Genomic DNA, 24,217 nt, shown 5'->3' with positions numbered 1-24,217 from the left:
TGATCTGTGACAGTTTGTGAGTATAACAGGAATTATGGGCAGGTTGGTGAATTGTTCATCTAGGTAGGAGTGGACAACTGGAGGAGGCCATGATGACTGGGACAGATGTAGTTTATGGAGCTCCACAGGTCTGATACACAGCACTCCAGACCATGAAGACTGGGCTGGTTGATGAGGCCATGGCAGCAGATGTAGCTTAGAACTCCACAGGTCAGATATTCAGCACTCCAGACCAGAGACCCTCACAAAATGATGGAGGGGGAGGGGAGCGGAGGGGAGAGAGTAAGACACAGTGGTTAGTAAATTATATGATATTAGAGGACAGGAGCCAGAGAAGAGAGAGGAGAGGACATGTCCTCAGTGCATCGTCCCCCTGCAGCCTAGGCCTATAGCAGCATAACTAAGAGATGGTTAAGTCCAGCTCTAACTATAAGCTTTGTCAAAAAGGAAAGTCTTAAGCCTGACGTTAAACGTAGAGGCTGTGTCTGCCTCCCGAACCCAAACTGGGAGCTGGTTCCATAGGAGAGGAGCCTGATAGCTGAAGGCTCTACCTCCCATTCTACTTTTAGAAACTCTAGGAACCACAAGTAGACCTGCACTTAGAGATCGTAGTGATCTGTTGGGACAGTATGGTACTATGAGGTCTTTCAAATATGATGGAGCTAGGCCTTTCAGGGCCTTGTATGTAAGGAGGAGGATTTTCAATTCAATTCTAGATTTTAAAGGGAGCCAATGAAGAGAAGCTAATACCGGAATAATATGATCTCTCTTGCTAATTCCTGTCAGTGCTCTTGCTGCAGCGTTTTGAATCAATTGGAGGCTTTTTAAAGAGCTACTTGGACAGCCAGACAACCACTGTGTCTCACTCTCTCCCCTCCCTCCCCCCTCCATCTTCTTGTGAGGGTCTCTGGTCTGGAGTGCTGAATATCTGACCTGTGGAGTTCTAAGCTACATCTGCTATTGTGGCCTCATTAACCAGCCCAGTCTTCATGGTCTGGAGTGCTGTGTATCAGACCTATGGAGCTCCATAAACTACATCTGCCCCAGTCATCATGGCCTCCTCCAGTTGTCCACTCCTACCTAGATGAACAATTCACCAACCTGCCCATGATTCCTGTTATACTCACAAACTGTCACATATGATCATCAGCTATGTGTTATATTACTAGATCCTACATGTTTCCTTCAGCTTGATGTATGTATCTATGACAGGAGTTTGTTTATGTTCCTGCTCTTCCTTTCTCTCTATTTTCTCTGTTTCTACCCGGTTGGCCTTCAGCAGATGGAGTTTTTCATGCCACTGTCGCCCTCAGGCTCTGGAGGTTTCAGGTCGTTGTTTGTAAAGCGTCTTGAGACAGTTTGTATTGTTACTGGCGCTATATGAATAAAATTGAATTGAATTGAATTGAATTGACACATATATCGGACTAAAGCAAACACAAAGAGTCAGAGTTTAACTGTGATAAATACAGTAATACACTGCATGTATAGTTTTTCATTGGACTAGGTTGCCACTCCATCGTTGTACTAAACAAAATGCACTTGCAGTAATGTGTCACTGCTTAAGCGGTTTAAATTCAGGGCCAAAAGAGAACAGGGAACAGCTATTTCAGGGTACAGGTAAAGTGCTTGATGTGTGTTAGTACAAACCACCCATCTACATTATTACTGTGGCTGTTTAGGGGGTTCAGTTTGTACCATTAGTGAGATTGTGAAGAGTAATGAACTCATGGGAGGGAACAATTGTGTATTTGTACGGCATAATCCATCTTTCTTTTCATTTCTTTTTTCGCTTCTTCCTGTTCTTTTCCCAGCCAGTTGGTTTGATAAACAGCCTCTTATGAAAGGACTGAGGGGAGGGAGTGCAAGAATGAAGATGGCATACTAAGCCATACACACACATCCATGCGAATACAATGAGCGGGAGTTCTCATCCTTTAAACAAGAATAAGTCTGAAGTTTCATATTTCATTAAGTGCTTATTATGAGGCTCTGTTGTCTGCAAAGCACCCTCCTATAATCTGTAAGCCATTACCGGCGCCTAAAAATAACCAAGTTAACATGCACAGCTGCCGAGCCAACCGGCAAAATTTTAATAAACGTCATGTAACTGCTGCAGCAATCAAACTTAATGGGCCCGAACCCAGCAACTCTGCCTCGCTCCACAGCACAGTTTGCATAAAGAAAATGACAAGCAAACCCCACAACAGCAGAATATTTGTTTCTTTTACATATTAATTCATAAGGTAGTGTTGTCTTTACAGTACTCTACAGGCTCAATATCCACTAATGTTCTACTGGGAACCACAAGTGTCAAGGATGAAAGGAAAAGTGATATTAGGAGAAAGAAGTGGAGGACAGGAAAAGGAACAAAATGCCACAGTGAACGAAACAAGAAAAATAAGAACTAATCTCAATTGTGATTCAGTGTCCACCAAAAACACTCTTTTCATACAGTCAGCAACAAAAAAAGTGTCTTTTTTATCTTATAGCCCTGAAAGTCACAACATTTTATGGGATTCTATGAGATAAGATACAGATACATGAACACAGATAACAAGTAAGGGGTTCCCAAACTACATCAGGTGGTATGATGCTAGAGATGGATGACAGTATTTGACAGTTTATCCCATTCACTGGTAAATGTGACGACTATCAATGCCAATGACTAGCAATTGACCAAAAACCATTCAAGTTTTCACATTGATAGTATTTTTAAATTTCATGATATTTATGATGCTGCAAAAAGGATAAGTCTTTTTGTAATATTGTGCCATAAATAAAATCAGCAGTGCACATTGATCTTCCTTTTATAGCAGTATGTTGGTTCACAAATATCAGCAAATACCAAATTGTTCAACACCACTCATGGACACACAAATTGTATTTATGCATCTCATGTTTCATTTGTGGATCATGGAACAAGCATTTGTGATTATTTTGAGACAAGTTTCACTCCATATTACAGTTGTGTACACTATATTTTGGATGCTGGCTACACAGACCTTAGTCTCTTAGCTACCATTTACTCTTATTTATTGAATCCATGTGGTTTCCTTAAGTATATAAATAAACAATAATTAAATTGGCATTTTAAAGGAATAAAGATATATATATATTGTGAACTAAACAGACACCACACAAGTCTCACACAGAAACGTCTTTGGTCAGAGTAATATTCGGGAAAGGCCACAAGGGGGTGTGTCCGACCGCATCAATACAATGTAAAACAGCAACTGTCATCAGTATAAATATCGTCGGATTTAACAGCTGTCCGTGTTATTAGCAACACAATCAAAATCACGCATTGGTGCCGTGAAAAAGTGTCGGTCCCCTTTTTAAATTTGTTTGATGATCTGAAACATTTAGGTGTGACAAACCTCCAAAAAATAAGAAAACAGGAAGAGGGTCAACCCCTTTTCACGCCACTGTATATGAGCACCATTCTACATCACCGTACTGAATGTAAACCTGAGCCAAATAGCAAAAATTTAAGTCATGCTCTTTGGATAGAGATAAAAGCAAGCAAATGGTTTGCTATTGGTGTCTGTCCTCACCTTCAATGACAGTTGGAGTTTGGAGGAGGACAACCGCTCCTTTGTTTTGGAAGGATCTGATGTTGCATCTGGAAGACCTTGAAAACATATCTAGCTTGTGTTGACAGCACAAGCGTATAATTAATATAGAAACTGGATGGATGGATAATATATGAACAACATATGGAAATGGTAAACATACATTTTTGTTGCTACCTTCCTTGAGCCCACACCCTTGGTGCCACACACATTGCCACAGCACTTTGATGGGTTCTCATGGTTGGAATGACTGTAACATGACCCGCAAGACTCTAGAAACACTTTAACATGAATGTTTTGCAACATGTTTTCTATACTTGCATGCATGTCTCTAAAAAATGTGGTCTGTACTTGCAAAAAAAATAAAATAAAATAAAAATCAACAAATACTGGTGAAGGTCAAGCAGCCTGGAATGTTATTCTCAGGGGCAATCTAAGTGTTAAATAGCAGCACAGCCCTAGATGATTGCATTCATCTTTCTCAGCCAAACCTTGTGCACACGCACAGGCTATTACTCCCCTCCCCTGACAGTTGCTGGCAGCATGTCACCCCCACTTCTTCCAAAGCACAAAGGAATCTACACAGCACCTTAAAATGCATCTTCAAAGCTAATCCACTCCACACATTGATTTGAGTCGGTTTTGTTCCCCTCTGTAGCAGAGGCCAAGGGTAGAAGGAAACAGAAGAGAACAACACAAGGCGAGGTAAGTTAAAGGAAAATCATGAAATGTGAAGGACAGATCCAGTTCTGCAAAGATCCAGATCAAGACAAATTTAAATCAGTCACAGAGGAAAACATGTGAATCTTAAGACATGAGAGGGAAAGGCAAAAAAATGAGGACATGAAGGCCCAAAAAAATAAATAAATAAAACAGAACTGGAGAACAGCGACACATAAGTTCATTCCCCTTGTGGCTTGCATCCAATGCTTTTAGAGAACTGAACTTTTGCCTGGGGATGTCAAGCAGAAAATACCAGGTGATTATAAAACCATGTTAGGGGCTGAAAGAGCGGATCCATTAATGCTTTTGTAATGGGAGATGTGGAGTCAGACCATGTCTTCAGCAAAACACAGACTTTTTTTTTTTAACAATAGAACTATAATCAACAAGCTCCCTACAGAGTAGCAGTGGAGAAGAAAGATTCTTATTTTGGAACAATGTCCATTAGACTTGAAAACATTTTAAACCTAAATTTCAAGTTAACAGGGATACATAGCACAGACATTTTAGGTAAAAGAGTAAAGAGTCCAGTGTCAACTTTGTCTAATAACTAACTTTGCTAGGGATCTCAGCATGGTCTCGTAGTCTCCATCTTGTTCTGAAATTCTACTAAATGGATGTGGTGGTACTGGTCACTTTAGTCACATGTGCACAGAAGTAGATAATGTCAGGTTGAACACAGTAGTCAGATCACCCAAGATTCATGTTAATTCTACCCTCTTGTCGATAATGTTGAAGGACAGGTTGTCACTGTATAGATCAGTAACCACAATGATGGCCGATCCTCTTGGATCTTTGCTTCCTCACACACTACTTACAATATCCCCTTTTCTGGCGACCAGCAAAATGCAGCGCCGAGTACTAGTAGCCTGATCCCTGCTGCTTGCTGAGATTGCGCAGCTTATCCAGCAAATTATCAAGTAGGTTGGTTGGTTGGCTGTTCAATGATTCCCATGCTGTATTAGGGTCTGGCAGACACAGACATTGTTTTAATCTCCATGAGCTATGGAAAAGAAAACTTGACCAAGAAGTAAGACAAACACTGTTTAGGATCCAGAGCAGCTGCCGTGTTAGGTCTTATTATTGTGTCTTATAATAACAATTCTGCATACTGTATATTTCTGTCATGCTTGTCAGTGTATCATCAAATAATAAGTTTGAAAAAGTGAACAGATTTTCATTCATGATTTCTTTCTTTTACAAGGTTAACACACATGATGAACTTATTTAATGCATGGATTGCAACTGGTCTAGCCTTATCCAATGAATACAGCCCATCTGTAAAGCTTTTTCACTTCAACTCCATTTGTATGTGAGCAGTGAAAGGTTACGATGAGAGCCCAGACAGCAGAACAGATGGGTAGAGGGTCTGTTTAAATCCTCTTGCATGTCAAGGCCACATTGTAGCTCCAGGCGGAGTCAGGAGAGCAGGCAGGAAGCCACCTCCACTGCTACTTTCTGCTAGCTTTCAACCTCATTTTGGCCTCTCCTCCTCCCTTTTGTTCTGCTTTTTCACTCTTCTTCCACTCCCTTAGGCAGCACCTTCAGTCCATCAACACCTCTTCACGGAGAGGAATCAATAGTGCTCAGGTCTGAGCAGTGGAGGAGGCATTGATCGCTCAGTCCCGCCGACTGCCCTTTCTCTGTCTGTTCAGTAAGCTGGAGGCCAGGAAGTTTTAGGGCTGTTTTCATGTCAGGCGAACATTTATCTAATTTTGGACCTCTAGAGATGCAGCAAGGCAGCATTACACACTCTTCTCGTCATGCTGAATTCATCCAGAGAGTCACCAGAAACACTGGCCTAACAGAAATGAAAGAATGCATTATGTGAACTTGTGTAAAGCACTAGGTTCATTTAACTCAATTTGAATGTAGTTGGAAAAAGACAAAAGCATCTGTGGTCAGGATGCTGAAGGAGGTGTTCTCTGCAGACTGCATGGGTGAGACTGTTATTTGTAGCCAAGCACAGACGCTAGCCCTGTCGGCCACGCTTCCATTTCCACACACTGCTTACGAGATCCCCTTCCCTGGTGCCCTGCAAAATGCAGTGTTGAGTACTGGTAGCCTGGTCCCTGCAGCTAGCATTAACTTGTCTGTAGAGTCTGCAGAGAGCACCTCCTTCAGCATCCTGACCATCTTTTTCCAGCTGCATTCAGTTTTAGCTAAATGAATCTAGTGCTTTGTGCTCATGTGGGTAACTACTCTTTTAATAGCGTCCCTACATTACCATATAATAAAGACAAATATGTGAAGATGGACACATTCAATGCCAAGATTGGTTGCAACAGCTGAGCTCTTTATTCTTCAGAGGTTATTTGTATATCTGTCTATTAAATGTATCCCATTTTATTAATTCCAGTGACTGTAAAGATAGCAGAAGAGCAACTTGCCATGAAATGTGGTACCAGACTCCAAGGTCCCTAGAGGATGAATCATGAGTAACTTCTGACTTTAATCCCACAGTTATACATGGAAAGTGGATTGAATAATTTGACAAAATACATCATCTTCTGCATGTCAACTATTTTCATGCTAACAGAATCAATCAATAAATGTGCTTCATAAAGTCTCAAAGTAAAACTTGCATCACCAGGTCGCGTATATGTGAATACTGTTTCTGTACTTTGGTCATCCACCTTTCTATACAGCCTAAGGTGTGTGTGTGTGTGTGTGTGTGTGTGTGTGTGTGTGTGTGTGTGTGTGTGTGTGTGTGTGTGTGTGTGTGTTTCAGTTTAATGTAAACAGTGGACTCTATTAATTGTTTTAAACTGTTTCAGATTTCGGAAACACAAGGAGCCAACAACAAAGATCCCCCTCACCCTTAGAGAGATGTTAAGACCTGTGCCTGTTAGGCAAGAACTAAATCATTATTGTCACATTACTGGCTTGGGACATATTTTAAAAAGCAAGACTCGTGGAGATGAGTACATATTGACAGTGGTACAAGGAGGTTCATCCATTGCTTGGGGAATAGGATGCTGGTTGCGCTGGATCTATTCCTGGATCTGTGCTGCTGACATGTGCTGCTGTTTATTTACCCAGTCCTGTTCCCAAATCTATGTTGATAAGTATAATATTTCAACAACTAATGAAAAAAAGAACACTTATAAAAGGTTGTATTTTTCCTTTACCCTTGAGTCTTAAAGACTCCTGGAAGTTGGTTCTTTCATCCTTAACAGAGCAGCTGGAGGCTAGAATTCTCTTACAATGCATCTGAAGAATATTTTCAAACCTCCTGAATCCTTAGTCGCTTATCTACTAGTCAATACACTCACAGGGTTCTGTTCAAAATACAGTGGGGGAAATAAGTATTTGATCCCCTGCTGAATTTGTAAGTTTGCCCACTTCCATAGAAATGATCAGACTCTGGTTTTTATGGTTGTTTACTGGTTATGGGTATAGACAGAATATCAATCGAAAATGCATAAAAAACACACAATCTAAAAGTTATAAATTGTTATGTATTTTATTAAGGGAAATAAGTATTTGATCCCCAACAATTCACTTAGAATTCAGGCTCCTACAGATTGGCTGGTGCGCATGTGGCACACAGCTGTGCTCAGTCAACTAATTACCAATACTCCTGATCTTAACTCGTCATGTATATAAAGCACACCTGCTCTAAGAATCAGTTTCTTACATTCCAACTTCTACAGCACCATGGGCAAGACCAAAGAGCTGTCAAAAGATGTCAGGGACAAGATTGTAGACCTGCACAAGGCTGGTATAGGTTACAAAACCATCAGCAAAAGGCTTGGTGAGAAGGTGACAACTATTGGTGCCATTATTCGCAAGTGGAAGACCCATAAAAGGACAATCAACTGTCCTCGGTCTGGAGCTCCCCGCAAAATCTCGCCTCATGGAGTGAGGATGATGATGAGAAAGGTGAGGGAGCAGCCTAAAACAACACGGCAGGAGCTTGTTAATGATCTGGAAGCAGTTGGGACCTCCGTCACCAAGAAAACAGTTGGCAACACACTGCGCCGTTATGGATTGAACTCTTGCAGTGCCCGCAAGGTCCCCCTACTCAAGAAGGCACATGTACAGGCCCGCCTTAAGTTTGCCAGTGAACATCTAAATGACTCAGAGAAGGCTTGGGAGAAAGCGCTGTGGTCTGACGAAACCAAAGTTGAGCTATTTGGCATTAACTCGACCCGCCGTGTTTGGAGGATGAAAAAACGTGAGTATGACCCAAAGAACACCATACCCACGGTTAAGCATGGAGGTGGAAACATCATGTTTTGGGGCTGTTTTTCAGCAAAGGGTACAGGGCAACTTCACCGCATTATGGGGCCAATGAATGCAGCCATGTACTGTAACATCTTGGACAAAAACCTTCTTTCCTCAGCAAGAACACTGAAGATGCCTCGTGGGTGGGTTTTCCAACATGACAATGACCCAAAACATACTGCCAGGACAACAGAGTGGCTCAAGAAGAAGCATATTAAGGTCATGGAGTGGCCTAGTCAGTCTCCAGACCTTAACCCGATCGAAAACCTGTGGAGGGAGCTGAAGCTCCGAGTTTCCAAGAGGCAGCCAAGAAACTTGAAGGATTTAGAGACTGTCTGTAAAGATGAATGGGCCAAAATCCCTCCTGCGCTGTGTGCAAACCTGGTGACCAACTACAAGAAACGTCTCATCGCTGTGCTTGCCAACAAAGGTTTCTCTACAAAGTACTGACTTGTGTTGTGCTTGGGGATCAAATACTTATTTCCCTTAATAAAATACATAACAATTTATAACTTTTAGATTGTGTGTTTTTTATGCATTTTCGACTGATATTCTGTCTATACCCATAACCAGTAAACAACCATAAAAACCAGAGTCTGATCATTTCTATGGAAGTGGGCAAACTTACAAATTCAGCAGGGGATCAAATACTTATTTCCCCCACTGTATGTCTAAATTCTGCTATAAACCATTGCTCATGAACAGGTCAGCCTGAATGCCATTTTGATTAACATCTGGCATCTCACGCATAACCGTGTAGCTATGCTTAAAGAAGCATGCAAAGAGATGGTGCTTTTTTAAAGGTTTGCTCGTGTGGTTGTTGTTCTGCATTATGCTCTGACATGACCCTGAATTAATCCAGGAGATTATTAATCTGTCTGGAGGACTGATTATCTGACATTACTCATTTGCTTAAGCAACTAAAATGATCCTTTAATGTTGATGGAGAGGGTTGAAGTTTTACTCCTGGTTTTTATTATTATGCATTTGCTCATCAAACCCCTAAACCTCTTTCAACTCTCAATCCCAACAACTGGCTATTGTCAGATGTCATCAATTTGGAAAATAACAATGTTAAAATCATTAGAAAAAGCATTAGTTGCATTTGTTGAAAAAAAAAAAAAAAAATAGACGAGCGCTGCATCATTATTGAGCTTCAGCATGGAGCTTTAGTGTCACCCAGTGTATAAACTGAGGTAGAGCCTCTACATACAGTAACCCAAACAGTCTTCAATATACCGCACCTCTTCAGTCTTTACATAATAGTAAACTCTGTGGAACATTTTTCATTCAAGTAATTTCCATGGCGAAAGCTGTTAGCAATAAAATATTATAACATATTCAAATGAGGTGATAAGTTCTTCTATCTAATCCTGATCTTATATTAGTCCAAACAAGTCCAAGCCCTACATGTGTATGATGAGACACAGGTAAAATCCCTGCTTACTAAACTATATTTAGGAGGATAAAAGCCCCATTTTAAGTAACAAATCAGTCTCACACAAATCAACACACATACATGCACGCACAAACACTTAACACACTTGCTTTTGCTTTCTCAGCAAGGCTTTTGTGAAACTAGGAGCAAAACTGCTGAGAAATGGTATACTGTGTTTCAGGTCTTATCATGGCTCATACATTATATGTCGATGGAAGCACAAGTCATAACCTTTCCTTTTCACATCTCCATATAGTGTGATATCAGCGCAGAGCAGCTACTTCTATTTCTGTTCTGCATCACCAAGACACATTTGTCCAGCTTTCTGTAAAACCTTTGCATGTTCACATTATTGACTGGCCATGGAGATTAATTCTAAGCCTCTGAAGGCTGCCCTGATTCTTCCTCTCAGAGGACACACTGAAGTTTATTATCTTAGTTACTGAAGAAAGTTAGGTTTTTACCTATGTAGATGGATGGATTCTTTTCTCAATCACTGTGTGACTAAACTACACACTCCACACATATTGTTTAAAATGCTAGGACAGGAAACTCTCCTCTTACTCTTCATGTGCTGCAACTATAAACTTAGCTCACTGAGTACTTCATTAGGAATACATGTACATCTGCTTCCGTTTAGTTATTCAGAAAGTTAAGTCATAGCAGTGCAATGCATAAAACCCTGTAGATGCAAGACAGGAGCCAGATAGGAGCTGACAGCAAGGCTGTGACCAGCAGAAAAACTACCCAAAACCACTGGCTGTTTTACACAGGGGCCAACAGAGGCCAGTGCTCCTGTAAAATTGCTCCTGGCCCCTGTTGTGGCCCCTGTGCTAAACAGAGAATAGGTTTATTAATTTCTTGCGGTGACATGCGCTGGCTCGAAAATCAGAACTAACGTGGCGGAGCGTTCTACGCAGACTCCTTGAAGTGCTTCTGAAAGAGCAGCAGCACGAATTTGGAACTTTGGTGGTGAAACGAACAGGCATGGATGACTGCAAAGAGGCCGAGGTGAAGACAAAGACCTACCTCCGGTCCACCATTAGTGAGGAGCGTCTAAGCAGTCTTGGGATGCTCAGCATTGAATCCAGAAGGTCCAAGGCTTTGAACCTTGATGCATTTGTAGAACGTTTCTCAAGGAGTCACAATTGCAGAATCTTGTGTTTCAGCCTATTGTGTTGAAAATGCTATAGCGTAATTCTGAGACCACTGTGAATTTATTTTTTATTTTTATTTTTCCTCCTCACTGTACATAAAGAAAGAGTGAGATGATGAGTGTGATTTAGATAAAGATAGTGTGATTGTACATTTAAGTCCTGTGCTGTGAAAAAGAACTGTGTATAGCTAAATGCTTAGATTAAAAAAAAAAGTGTCATTGTGCAGATAAAAGTGTTATTTTATGCAAAAAAGACAAACATGGTTTCCAGGTTTATTGAGTACATTGTATTTTATGTTTATTGAGACAAAGAATGTTTTTCTTATTGTATTAATACTTAATGCATTTTGTTTTGGTTTTAAATGCACTAAACTAAACATTTTGAACACTTAAATATCGCCCTGTTTTGTCCTTATATGTGCCCCCCTGAAAAAACACTGGCCCCACCTCAGCCCCCCTGATAATTTTGGTCTAGAACTACCACTGCCCAGAACACATCCAACCAGGAAGTGGATGGACTACAACAGAAGGAGACCACATATGATTCCACTGTGTCAGGAAAGAACATAAATCTAGGAAGGAGTAGTCTGTAGTGGATACAGATTCATCAGTACTAGAATAAAAAACATAGTGTGGGTTGATGAATCTCCAGTTCCAACTGCAGAATTCTGTGTGTGACGATGTGTGGGAAAGGTTTTCTTGGCACATTTTGTCCCTTATCAACAATCAACTGTGATTTGAATACCACCACTTCAATCAGTCAGTATTTTTGCTAACATGCGCACCCTTTGGGTCACAGTTTTCTGTGGGTACTTCCAGCATGGTAATGCATGTCACAAAGCAGATGTTGTGGGTGAGTTCAGTAGATTTTAGGGGGAAACTCAGTAAACCTTTGGGAGTTGGCCAGGCAACAGATTGGCAGCACGCGTGCAGCTGGCAAATGCACAAAATTAATGTGATGCCACTAAGTCACCACTAACTCGAAACTCTCTGGTTCCCAACTGAACTGAGTCAGTCTGAAAGCAACGGAAGGCTTTTAGTGTGACCTTCCTGATAGTGCTCACTTTCAGAAAACAATATTATACTGCCACCATCTGTTTTGCCACAGTAATGACTGCCTGGCCACACTACCCAGTAGACTTTTTAAAATGACTTAATAATAATAATAATGAATAAATCATGGCTATATTGGACAAAGAATGACAGAAAGTTCAAAAACTAACATGAATTTACTTCAATTTCTGTGCAGAATAATCCATAATATATGTCCAGATTAAAATACATTTAAATATAAATAAACACTGATCAGCCACAACATTAAAACCACTGACAGGAGAAGTAATTAACATTGATCATCTTGTGACAATTCAGCTCAATTCTGATGGGAAATTTTTGGACCTGGCATTTGTGTGGATGTTACATGGACATGTACCACCCACCTATACCACTATACCAGGCAACTCCACCCCACAGCAATGACACTCTTTGATGGTAGCAGCCATCCTCAGCAGGATGCAGCCTGACACAGACACACAAAACAGTTTAAGGACAACCCAAAACACATGAAGAACAACACAAGGTGTTGACCTGGCCTCAAAATTCACTAAATCCCAAACTAATCAAGTATGTTTGAGATGATCCACAGAGATCCCTCCCCTAAACCCATAGGACTCAAAGGCCCCCACTAACAACATTATGTTGCCAGACACCAGAGGACACCCTCAGATGGAAAAGGGCACAAGAAAAACCAACACAATATTAGGAAGATGGTCGTATGTGGTCTCAATGTATATATAATGTGTACACAGGATCCTTCATAAAAAGAACAATTCCATCTTTCACAAAATGTGCTGTAGTCAGACAGCATGTGTTAGGTGGCTATACATATGTATGAGCCGTTGAAGCTTGAATAGATTGATATAGAAAATAATGTCATTTGAATATGAGAAGTCGGTTTGCCTAATTATGGTAACGAACTTGAGACAACCACAGTCCCTTTAGCTGTAACATAAAACAAAGCAGCAGTGTTATCTTATGTCTGTCTTATCTACATCTAGAGCAGTAGTTCACATGGCGGCCCTTGGAGATTCCAAAACTTGGAAAGTACCTCTACTGTCTGAAAATGTTCTAAAATCTAAAAATAGTAACAGAGTCATGTTGACCTATGTCTAGATTCAACAATCAATGAACCTCTGGACATAATGTTTCTGTACTGTATATACTGATTATTGTAATTACTTTTTGTTTCTAGTAGAAATAGGTTAATTTGAAAAAAACAAAAACAAAATACAACTAAACAAGTCTCATTCTGCCTAGTGTTGATGATATGTTTTTATGAACTTCAACCATGCAGGAAAAAAATAAATAACACCATCAGCTCTATGTAAATAATGGTTTTGCACAATGTGAATGATTTCTCAACACAGGACAAGGGCAGCTTGCACCCTACTAGTCTAGTAATGAAAGTCCGTGTGGATTTGGGTAAATGTCACTTATCTGTGGGCAATTCTGGCAGAAACACCAAGTGGGCTGACCTATAACAGGAGGGCCCGTTGGAGAAACATCTGCTGATGTCCAGTGGAGAATGTCAAGCATCAATCTTGGTGGAGAATATCAGGCATCAGGCTTAGGTCACATGACAGGCAAACCTCCAGTAACTGATGTGACTAGTCCGTCTTAATTTTGATTCAATATTTTTATTGAGCACAGTTTTATCTTCCCCTTAGAAGAAATCTTTATGGTGTGGTGTGTTCTGCATCTGTGGATTTCCATGGCACAACAGTACAAAACATGGCACATGTATGGCAGCTAGCAAGGACTGGATGGTGGGAAATGGTTGGCACAGTGGACACTGAACAGTAAATGAGTTCTCATTAACATGCTGGTCTCTGCTTCAAATTTACCCCTTAGCTGACCACTCATCTCTGTGATGAAGTTGTTTAGAAACCCATTTATGCATGTATGAGTCTGTCCTTAGTGCATCCATCACAGTCTGGTTTGGATCAGCCACCAGACAGGACAGGGACAGACTGCAGAGGACAAACAGGTCTGCAGAGAGAATTATTGGCACTGACCATCCCTCCATCCAGGACCTGTACCGGTCCAGAGTCAGGAAGTGGGCCGGTAAAATCTCCACTGTCCCCTCACACCCCGGACACTATCTGTTCAGACTCGTTACAGAGCACTGTATGCCAAAACCACCCAACACAAAAGCTATTTCTTACCCTGGCATGTGACCATTCCCAATAACTCTCATTACAAGTACATACTACTGCTCATATTCACTGTATATACTATAAACAGATTTGTATACTATTTTATTCTGAAAGTCTTTTCTATTTTTCGTATGTTTTTATTTTATCATGTTTATTCAAGTGTTGTTTTGATCTTTCTTGTACCACTGAGCAAAGTGGGTCAAATTCCTTGTATGTGCACACATACCTGGCCAATAAAGCTGATTCTGATTCTCATATAGGACAAACTCTGTATGGAATTTTGTGGCTCATTAATTTAATTTACATTTCATTTCATGGTTTAGAGATTTGATGCCATTTTCTGTCTGTGGTGATATATTCTAAGCCTCTAGAGTGTTCTACTACATTTACATGACAGATTTTAATTACAGCAGATAGAAAATACTCCACAGAGTGCTGTTTGTGATGTAAAAACTTCAACAAAGGTCAATCATATCAATTTTTATATTTACTTTACATTGTTTCTTTTGTTTGCTTATTTTGCTCAACTGACTACTGTTACTGACTGTATTTTCCATTGTTGTTATGTTGTTGACATACTTATATTTTGTTACATTGTTGCTTTTTCTTATTTTGCAATTATCTTTTTTCTAAAACAACTATATGTAGTAAAAGGGGAATTATATACATTTTATACTGTTTTAATAAAAATGTTTTATGTTGCCAGTAGTTATGAAAAAACAACTTATTTGCCTAAATATTTGTTCTGTATTTTATCATAATCATAATCAACCAACTAAAGGCAAAATTACAAAGTTATTCAATGATCATGATGATCATTGAATAACAATGATCATACCGTTTTGTGCACACAAAGACGGTATTTTTTGAAACAAGACAATTTCTGAACCTCTCTCAAAAATAGCTTCATACAACGAAGTCAATCCCGAAATGTTGAAAATTATTTTTGTCTTTTATTTTAGGTTTTTATTTTAGAAAGGTGACAATATGTATTTAGGTAGTAAAACCAGCACTTTTATGTCCAAGCACCTTGTATCATAGTTACATGTGTGACGTTTTTAACAAATCAACTACGGTGGCCCTGAAGAAACTAGAAAACTAGAAAACTGAAATTTTTCATTAGGGTGGCCAGGACAATAAGCAGATCTCCTAGATCCTAGATTGATACATTATATTTCTTCTTTCAATGTTCTCCAAAAACAAAATCCATGTCAATCATGAAGTCAGAAATAAATGTATACATTTATTTATATATAAAAAAATATACTGTACATTAGCAAGCAATGGCATGGTACTCGTCAACAATCAGCCCGTGACCTGGAGAGATCCAAACATCAACTAGTTACTGAAAGAAATCCTTTTACTGTAACAGTTTGTTCATAGCCTGTTAGGAGTTAAAATTATTTGCCATCAATATTTAGCTGTAGTTTTTTTTTTTTTTTTTTTTTTTAACAATTTTTATTAAACAACTCAGTAATGTCCAAGCAGGAGCCAGATATTTATGCAGTTTAACAATATCTCAGATTCGAGCCTGCATCAGTGCTTCCCAGAGTTGGAAAACACTAACAAGAAGAGAACTGATTGGGCCAAGAAAAACAGTGAATGGTCATTAGACTGGTGGAAGTCTGGACTTTAGTCTGTTGAGATCTGCAAAGCAGGTGGGGAGTATGCCAATGTGTGGTTCATGAAGCATGGAGGAGAGGCTATGATGGTATATGTGATAGAGTTTTGTTGGTAAATCTGTGGGTGATTTATTCGGAATTCAATGAATCACTTAGACTTGGATTTAGATAAGATAGACTTCATTTGTCGTTTAGATTTCAATGGCTCAGAGTACAGCACGAATACTCAACAGGAACAATATACACAGGCATACAAATCTAAATTGAAAAACTATACCTGCCACAATATCCTGCTGACCTATAAACTAAATTATTTTCTTCTTCGTTTGTTTTTTTTTCCACCAATATGACGTACACAATGTAGCTTATGACTTGAAGTGTACGTCTCATGTTACCTTGAAGAGTTGTTTTGATGCTCCAGCTAATGAATAATTAACAGAGAAACCATCCAGGGTTCTGTCACTACTAACCCTTCACCTGCTTATATAATGGCCTTAGAATATTATTTTGATCCCAACCTGCTGTACTAAAATCTATCTATCTATCTATCTATCTATCTATCTATCTATCTATCTATCTATCTATCTATCTATCTATCTATCTATCTATCTATCTATCTATCAAACCTCGGTCTAAGTAAAAAAAAAAAAAACATACTATGGCGGACTTGACCTCGTTCTCCATATAGCTGGCAGTATGTTGGTATGTTAGTCGATCTAGGACAGACTGTTCTTGTGGATTTACACAACTAGTTTTCAGGGGGAGTTGTTTAAACACAGTGTGGACGCTACAGGGACAGGGAGCGTTTGTTGATTGGCGTGCTAAAGACGTCAACTACCGTCATGCCTGTCAAATAAGCGCACTGCACGCTGATTGGCTAGGTAGTGTTGCCAAGGTAACGCCTCTTCCGTAGAAATGTCACTGCGGCTCAAACCACTGGGCACATGACGGGGGTAGATAACTGTAGTTATTTTACATGTAGACTTTCATTGTTTACTGAAACCGTAAAACACTCACATACACTATCCACATAACTTAGTCACTTCTCACTGTATATTGAAAATTATTTTCTTGGCGTCGGCAAAGCGCTACGGACTAACCCATTATAAAGCAACCCCTTAACACCCGGTGTTCTGTGACTTACCGGAGAAAATGATGTAACTTTTACCGGCTTTCTGTGACAACCACAACCAGTAGTACAAAGAGAAAAAGAAGTCTCTCCGTTCTCGTGTAGGAAAACATTCTCGAGCTATTTTTTGAATACATGGCTCGGTTTCGTTAGTGTGGGTTAAAAGACAGCGGAACAGTGCCAGAAACGTACCGGTCTTTCTCCTTTGGACTCTGTACAGTAAAGAATGCATCCAACTCGTCGCTGTTCGGTTTTATTCGGCCAGCTTTGTGTGCCGGGCCGGGGGAAACAAACGACAAGGAGAACAATTTCACCAGCTTTGGCTCAGACTGGAACACGGTACTGCCACCCCGGCGTTGGAGGAGGAGGAGGGGGAATCAAAGGGACCTGTGCCCAGCTGAACCCAAGCGGAGTACACGGCACCGTGTCAGCATCAGGTACTGTACGCCCAAGTGTTATTTGACACCATGACAACTCGAATCAAACCCAAACCATTAAACCTTTGGTAATCATCTTTTAGTTCATCTCGCGATAGAGTCAATGAGTTTCAGTGGGGGTTCGCTGAAAGTGTGTGTTAGATTAGATTCTGCCTTGTTTGTACTGTCATTCCTGTAAATTAAACTTTCACATGGGAACAAAACGGTCCGAAAAACAATGCCAACGTTTGTAAATGTGAACCTTTGTTTGTAGTTATTTCCACTGATGTAACTGTCCTCGGGCTTCCTTCCTACACGTTAGCACATTGTATGCGTCAGTGCCCCCCGCGCGCAGTACATGAACGACTGAGACAACTAAACGCAGAGAAAAACGGACTAAGCTGAAATGGATTTGAAAGAATGTACAGCACAAAAACATCTCAGAAGGAACAAGGAAATATTGCCAAACAACTGGTTAGATGGGACACTGGGCAACAGTATATTTCTACTTAGGTCAACATGTTAAAAATGGAACACCTTGGTAACAGTCACAGTGTTCTCAATAGCATCAACTTGAAAGCTTCACTGAAAACCAGACTCATTTTTAGATCTAAAATCATCAAATATAAGTATATATAAGAACTTTTGCACTTTAACCACTTTCGTGATCATGAACATGTCATTGTGCACGATATAAATGTAGTTGCCATTCAACACTAGGTCTTCAATTAACTATTAATATAATTGTCATGTAGATGATTTGAATGTTAGGAAGTAGAAGAATGGCCTTGGTCTTGTGTTTATACTTAGACTTAGACAGTCTTTAATGATCCACAATGGAAAGTAATTGATCATAGTAGCTTAATTGGGCGGGTGGTAGGTAGAGCAGGTTGTCCACGAACCGAAGGGTTAGCGGTTCGATCCCCGGAATGTGCCATATGCCGAAGTGTCAGCAAGACACTGAACCACCAAGTTGTTCCCAGTGGGCACCGCTGTGTGAGTGAATGGGTGGATGTGTCTCTGACTGTCAAAGCGCTTTGAGTACCTTTGAGTAGGGAGAAAAGGGCTATATAAAAGCAAGACCAATTGTCACAAAAAGATGAGCTGTTATTCAGCTGGATAGAATAGAATAAAAAAAGTTCTGTAGCGTTCACTATGGCAGCAGGGCTGAATCAGTCTGCTGGAGAATGAGCTCATCTGACCCTCAAATCTTTGGTGTAGTGGATGGGATGGATGGCCCATAGTGGAGAGCAGTTTATCCAATGTCCTCCTGTCCCTCACTGAGACAAATGGCACCAACTCCTTACTGACCACATGTCCAACCTTTTGGATCAATTTGTTGATCCTACTGATGTCTTTTTTGCTGGTACTACTTCTCCAGCAAACCGCAGAAAAGAACAGAGAACTCGCAATAACAGACTGGTAGAAAGACTCTAGTAGTTCACCTTTCTCAGCTTCCTGAGAAAGTAGAGTCTACTCAGGCCCTTCTTGTACACAGCATCACTCAGTGCGTTTACATGCATGTGGGAAAAAAAACAAATTATTGCCATAATCGGACTACGTTACTCTGATTAAAATCAGTGTTCTCATTATCTGATTAAGACACCCAGATAATGCGTTTGGAATTTGATATTCTCTGGCATGTATATGCTGAACCAGACTTTTTATTGGGTTAATGCGTGTGCGCATGCTCCACAACTGCTGCGCTTTACAAAAATGGAGGAGGAGGACATGTTCCCCACAGTTATTCGATTTTCTCCGTTGCATGTAAACTGGGACAAGGACTGTAGTGAGAAAGTCAAATTTTGAGCTTGATTAAGCTGTGAGTGTTGTCCCTCCAGTCCAGCCTGTTGTTCATGTGAACTCTCAGGTACATGTAGCAGTCCACTACTTTCACCTCCAGGCCCTGGATGGTGATGGGCTCCACTAGCTCTGTCCACCTTCTGGCATGGAAATAGCGATTTAAAGTGGGCGGTGCGGGACAGTGTGGAGGTAGGCCGTGTATGGAAATCCGACTTATGTCATTCCTATGGAACTGGCACATGGTAGTGGGAATAAAACCACTAAACACTCTTTACTTTATTATTCTCTTCCCTGAGCCACAGCTGCTTGAATCACGAATAATTGGTGATTTCAAATTGGCCGTAGGTCTGAGTGTGAATGGTTGTCTATCTCTCTGTGTTAGATACACTGGAGACCTGTCCAGGGTGTACCCCACCTTTCACCCAAATTCAGGTGTAATAGGCTCCAGACCCCCTGCGACTCTGTATAAGAGAAGATATTACAGAAAATGAATGAATGAATGAATTTCCCAAGCCCAGATTTGGGATGTGGAAGATTTACACTGACCAAAAATAACACCCTTCCCTATAGTGTGTAGGTCTTCCATGTGAATCCAAAACAGCCTTTGGGTCCTAAGGGTTGAGGGGAGGGTCTTCTATGGGTCATCAAACAGATTCCTGATCAGTTTGGGATCTAGTGAATTTGGAGGCCAGGTCAACACCTTGTACTGTTTTGTGTGTGTGTCTGTGTCATGCACACATGGCAGCAGCCACCCAGCTGTCAATGGCCACTCTCATCGAGAAATACAAAACAGATTATTTATTTATCTATTTTCCACAAATTCTTTAGAATCTGCAAAATGACACTGTGGTAAGGAACTTTATGTCATTTTTATTTTTTTTTATTTGTGTAGGTGCCAGTGGTAGGTGCTGTCTTTATACATGCCTGAGTTTCCCACTCCCTAAATAAAATAAATCACCTAAAGAAAGAAATCTTTGCATATCTATCTGTCAACCAGTCCCATAGGGGATGCTCCTCATCCTTCCATCTCTGTAACCTTGAAGGCTAATGATCCTCGTGCTAAGTAACCTGTTCTAATTATTCTCCCTCTACAGTGGTACAGGATAATCTTAATGTCCTCTTGTGTGACTCCTAAGCTGGTACCTCTATGTAGTAATCTGTTCCAGATGCCTAATTTTACATCCTGTCACTTTAAACCATGACACTGTGATTCTAATCTCGGTGCAGACGGAAGAAGCTGATAGATTAGTGTGGAGGCCCAGCGCTAAGGTCGGCTACTGAGATGTGAATGCACAGGATTTGCCTGGTTACTTTCCATGTATGGCCATGTTTTAGCATTAGTGCTGCTTGATTGTACACCACCATTGAGCAACTGATTGAGTGTAAAATCTAACAATGACTGGAGTGTTTGGGTCTTATTGCAAATCTGTAGTCAAAAGTGTTTGTCAAATTCAAAGCCTGTCTAATCCCATGTTGAATCATTTGTAAGGAAATTAAACTAAACAAAAACAGTTTTAAGTGGAAACACATCCCATAGCTGAAGCCTAGTAGATATAAAGAGTCTACTTATTTGTTCATCTTATTTTTATGAGCTTTTGGTTTGGAGAAGTTGATTCTGAACTGCTAGACCGTCAAACCTAAAATACAGGATGTGATATGTCTTAAAGTCAGTGGGAGGCAATCAGCTATTGGTGACTGTGACTTTACGGTCACACAGTGACGTTACAGAGTGATTATTTTTTCCTTACAAACGACTTTACCGTGTACAGTCCCTGCTGTGTTAAAACTGATGAGCCACCTAAATTAGAAGAGATATGGTCAGACGGAAACTCAAAAAAGGAAACAGCTGTGAAAACATCATGTGTATTAGGACTGACGATTAAAAAAAAAAAAAAAAAGTAGTTCAAAAAGTAGTATTGGCTAATCATGAGCCAGCCAGGAGCCACTGACCCTGGGTCAAAGTTTTCCTGCAGCTCTGACTGAGCTGAAGGTTTGTCTATTTTAGGACATGTCACAAGGAAACGGCTCAGAGTACATCCAGTACATACTCAAGGACATTCCCACCTGACCTGGGTTAGCGGCACAATGGTGCCTGAAATGAGCTTCTTTAATGGTTTCTCTGTTTGAGGCCACTGGAGGTGGAGGCTCTTAATCTATATCCATGAATTCTCGCACTGTAAAATGAATGTTTCAAATGATTCAAGAAAAAAAAAAATAGTTTACATTTTAGGTCCCGATATACACACTGTTCATTGCAGTGTAAGGATGACCTACATGCAATGAAATAAAATATGAATCGGACCTGAACAGCTGTTCTTTTGAAACTGTTGAAATGTCAGCTTTAAAGATTTTAGTGCTGATTACTGGAGGTTCCATCAGTCTCTAAAAGCCACTTTTAAGTATCTGTATCATTCTCGGTGGAGTTCAGGACAGTACGGACGGCTCCAATTCTGCTATGTTTTGATGTGAGGGACAAATCCTTCATTCATTTGCAACCACTTAATCTAATATGGGGTCCTGGTGAATTAGTTAATTGGCACATGGTTCCCACAGCAGAAAGAATGTGTGTGTGACCAGCACCATGCATCATATTCTGTCTTGTTATTCAGCTGCAGCCTCCGTCAGTGCTGCAGTTGGATTCGTTCTAGTGTTCTTTTGTTCACTGCTGTAAACAACGTTAGTAAAAAAATCAGTGTTAAAAGTGTTAAAAATATGATTTGTATGCAGCTCACTCCATCTACAGTGACTGTTACTGTGGCTTCTCTTGTGTCAGCTCTACTAGAACACGACGGACGTTGTGTAGTTTTTAGGTGCTCCTAAATTTTCAGTGACACAGTTTTACTTACTTGTACTGATGTGTGTTACTGATCATTTGGTACTTTAGCTTTGCAGTCTGATTGTCTGTCTAACTTGTCAGTGTCCGGAGCTGTTCTCGATCCTCCTGTTTTTTTGTTTATTTTTATTAGAGTAACTCGATATTGACAAACTGACCCCAGCATGCATTTCACATCATTTTTGTGAAGCATCTTCAGACAATTTGTATTGTTATTGGTGCTATATAAATAAAATTGAATTGAACTGAATTGAATCTAGTAGCTAATCCACAGCAAGTCAATGTGGTGGATGGAATTATATAATTAACAATAATGATAATGATAATAGAAGGTTTTATCTCCTTACTTTAAGTTTTGTAATTTTCTGAAGTTTTTGTCATTAGTGACAGAACTTTCCAGCACTTTTGGAACAGGAGAGGCTCAGCTGGCACTAGTAACTTGTAAGTAACTAGTTACTAGTAAACAATGGTTCCATTTAGGCTGTATAGCAAGCCATTCCCATTCCTGTGAAGCAGTCTGCATAATGGGGCCTTTCCCCTTACAATAAAATTGTATTTTAAATACACAGTTGTTCCTAAAGTTGGAATAAAATGTTTTTACCACTTCTCATGAAATAAAAATAATAGATAACAATGTGATTCATATGATAAATATTTGTATATAAATAGGAATAAAAAGAGAAATGTGTTTGATAACAAAACAATTCCAACTTCATGGACAATAGTGTATTATTGATGTTGGTAGTTGGTGAATCAGGGCAGGTAGTGTATGAATGCCATCACAGTTCACACTAAAGTTTTCACCAACATTCCAGTTCACCAAGATTCCTCTCTGGATTGCCCACACTGCACAGCTCTCATTTGTGTGTGTGTGTGTGTGTTTGAGAGAGAGAAGGATAGCATTCTTGAATAGGTCCATAAGTGACTGAGTCACCTCCTTCATCTGGCTGCCACAGCAGCTGCAGCAGAAATCACTGGGACTGTCGCATAAGAGTCCCACTGTCCCGCCATACCCACGTCCAGCGGACTGTCTTCACCCACATAGTGCAGACAAAAGGGAAGAAGAGCTAATAGGACAACCAGCAGGGAAGAAGGACGGGCGCTGGACAGATAGCCTTTAGACAGACTGAAAATTGTGTGTGTGCATTTCCTTCATCAGTTTTGTTCCATGTAAGTATCTGTTGATGTTTGTGTGTTAGGTCAGGGGTGTTGTTGCCCTGTTATTGAGGCAAAGGAGGACCACATCAATCTGCATCACAGAGGTTGTTTCATTGTGGCTGTAAAGATGACATTGTCAGTTGTTTTGCTGTGTGCTTGCAGAGTGGCAGTTTTTTGTAACTTGAATATTGCATATGTACAGACAGTGGGTGTAACTTTCTGTGTATTTTAACCTAATACTGATAGCGAGAAACATTAGTGCTTGTGTTAAACAGCATAGAATATATGATAGTCTATAAAAGCTAGTGTTCAAATCCCAACCAGGGCTAGTTAAAACAGTTAAAGGTGAGGGTTTAAAAGGCCTGCAAAAAGTAAAAGTAAAAAGTCTGTAATAAGTTAATCATTTGGTTGAATAAGAGATGAAATTAAATTCAATGGATATATTCTGAATGGAAAGGTGGTGATACATTAATTAAAATGAAGTGAAAAATTTGACTTGAAAAGAAAACCAGTCATGTTATGTATGTGCATGTGCACATTTGCACGTCCACAATGTATAGTTCTGCCACCCCCAACCTGGTGGACTCTACCCCTCAATAACCATGTGTGCACACTCACAATCACACACACTGATATGAACCTACACAACACCTACCCAGCCACCATGAGTCTGTCTGCCTCACTGGTTCTTTCATTTAGTCTCTCCCTCTCCCTCTCCCTCTCCCCCCCTCCCTCTCTCTCTCTCTGTCTGTCTCCCTGTCTCTCTCTCTCTCTCTCTCTCTGTCTGAGGCAGGCTTTCTGTGTCTGCCTGCTTTGTAGAGGTCATTCTGTCACTGACAGTGTGGAGTAGAAAGGGGGAGGGGTGGAGATGATTCAGAGAGAGGAGGAGATAGACGTACTGGGGGATGAGACAGATAAA

At 40.3% G+C, this 24,217-nt stretch overlaps 1 protein-coding gene across 1 annotated transcript in view; it reads left to right on the top strand.

The window, feature by feature from the left end:
• The first annotated feature begins 16,901 nt into the window (after positions 1–16,901).
• nocta (nocturnin a) overlaps positions 16,902–24,217 on the top strand; it is an 11,820-nt gene continuing 4,504 nt past the window's right edge. The window contains exon 1 of the mRNA XM_047585638.1: positions 16,902–17,525. Coding sequence (XP_047441594.1) covers positions 17,315–17,525 — 211 coding nt within the window. The 5' untranslated portion in view covers positions 16,902–17,314. The remainder of the gene's footprint in view (positions 17,526–24,217) is intronic.

Source organism: Mugil cephalus, chromosome 5, assembly GCF_022458985.1.
Source record: "Mugil cephalus isolate CIBA_MC_2020 chromosome 5, CIBA_Mcephalus_1.1, whole genome shotgun sequence".
Classification (NCBI taxonomy): Eukaryota; Metazoa; Chordata; class Actinopteri; order Mugiliformes; family Mugilidae; genus Mugil; species Mugil cephalus.
This window is presented reverse-complemented; position numbering and strand designations above follow the sequence as displayed.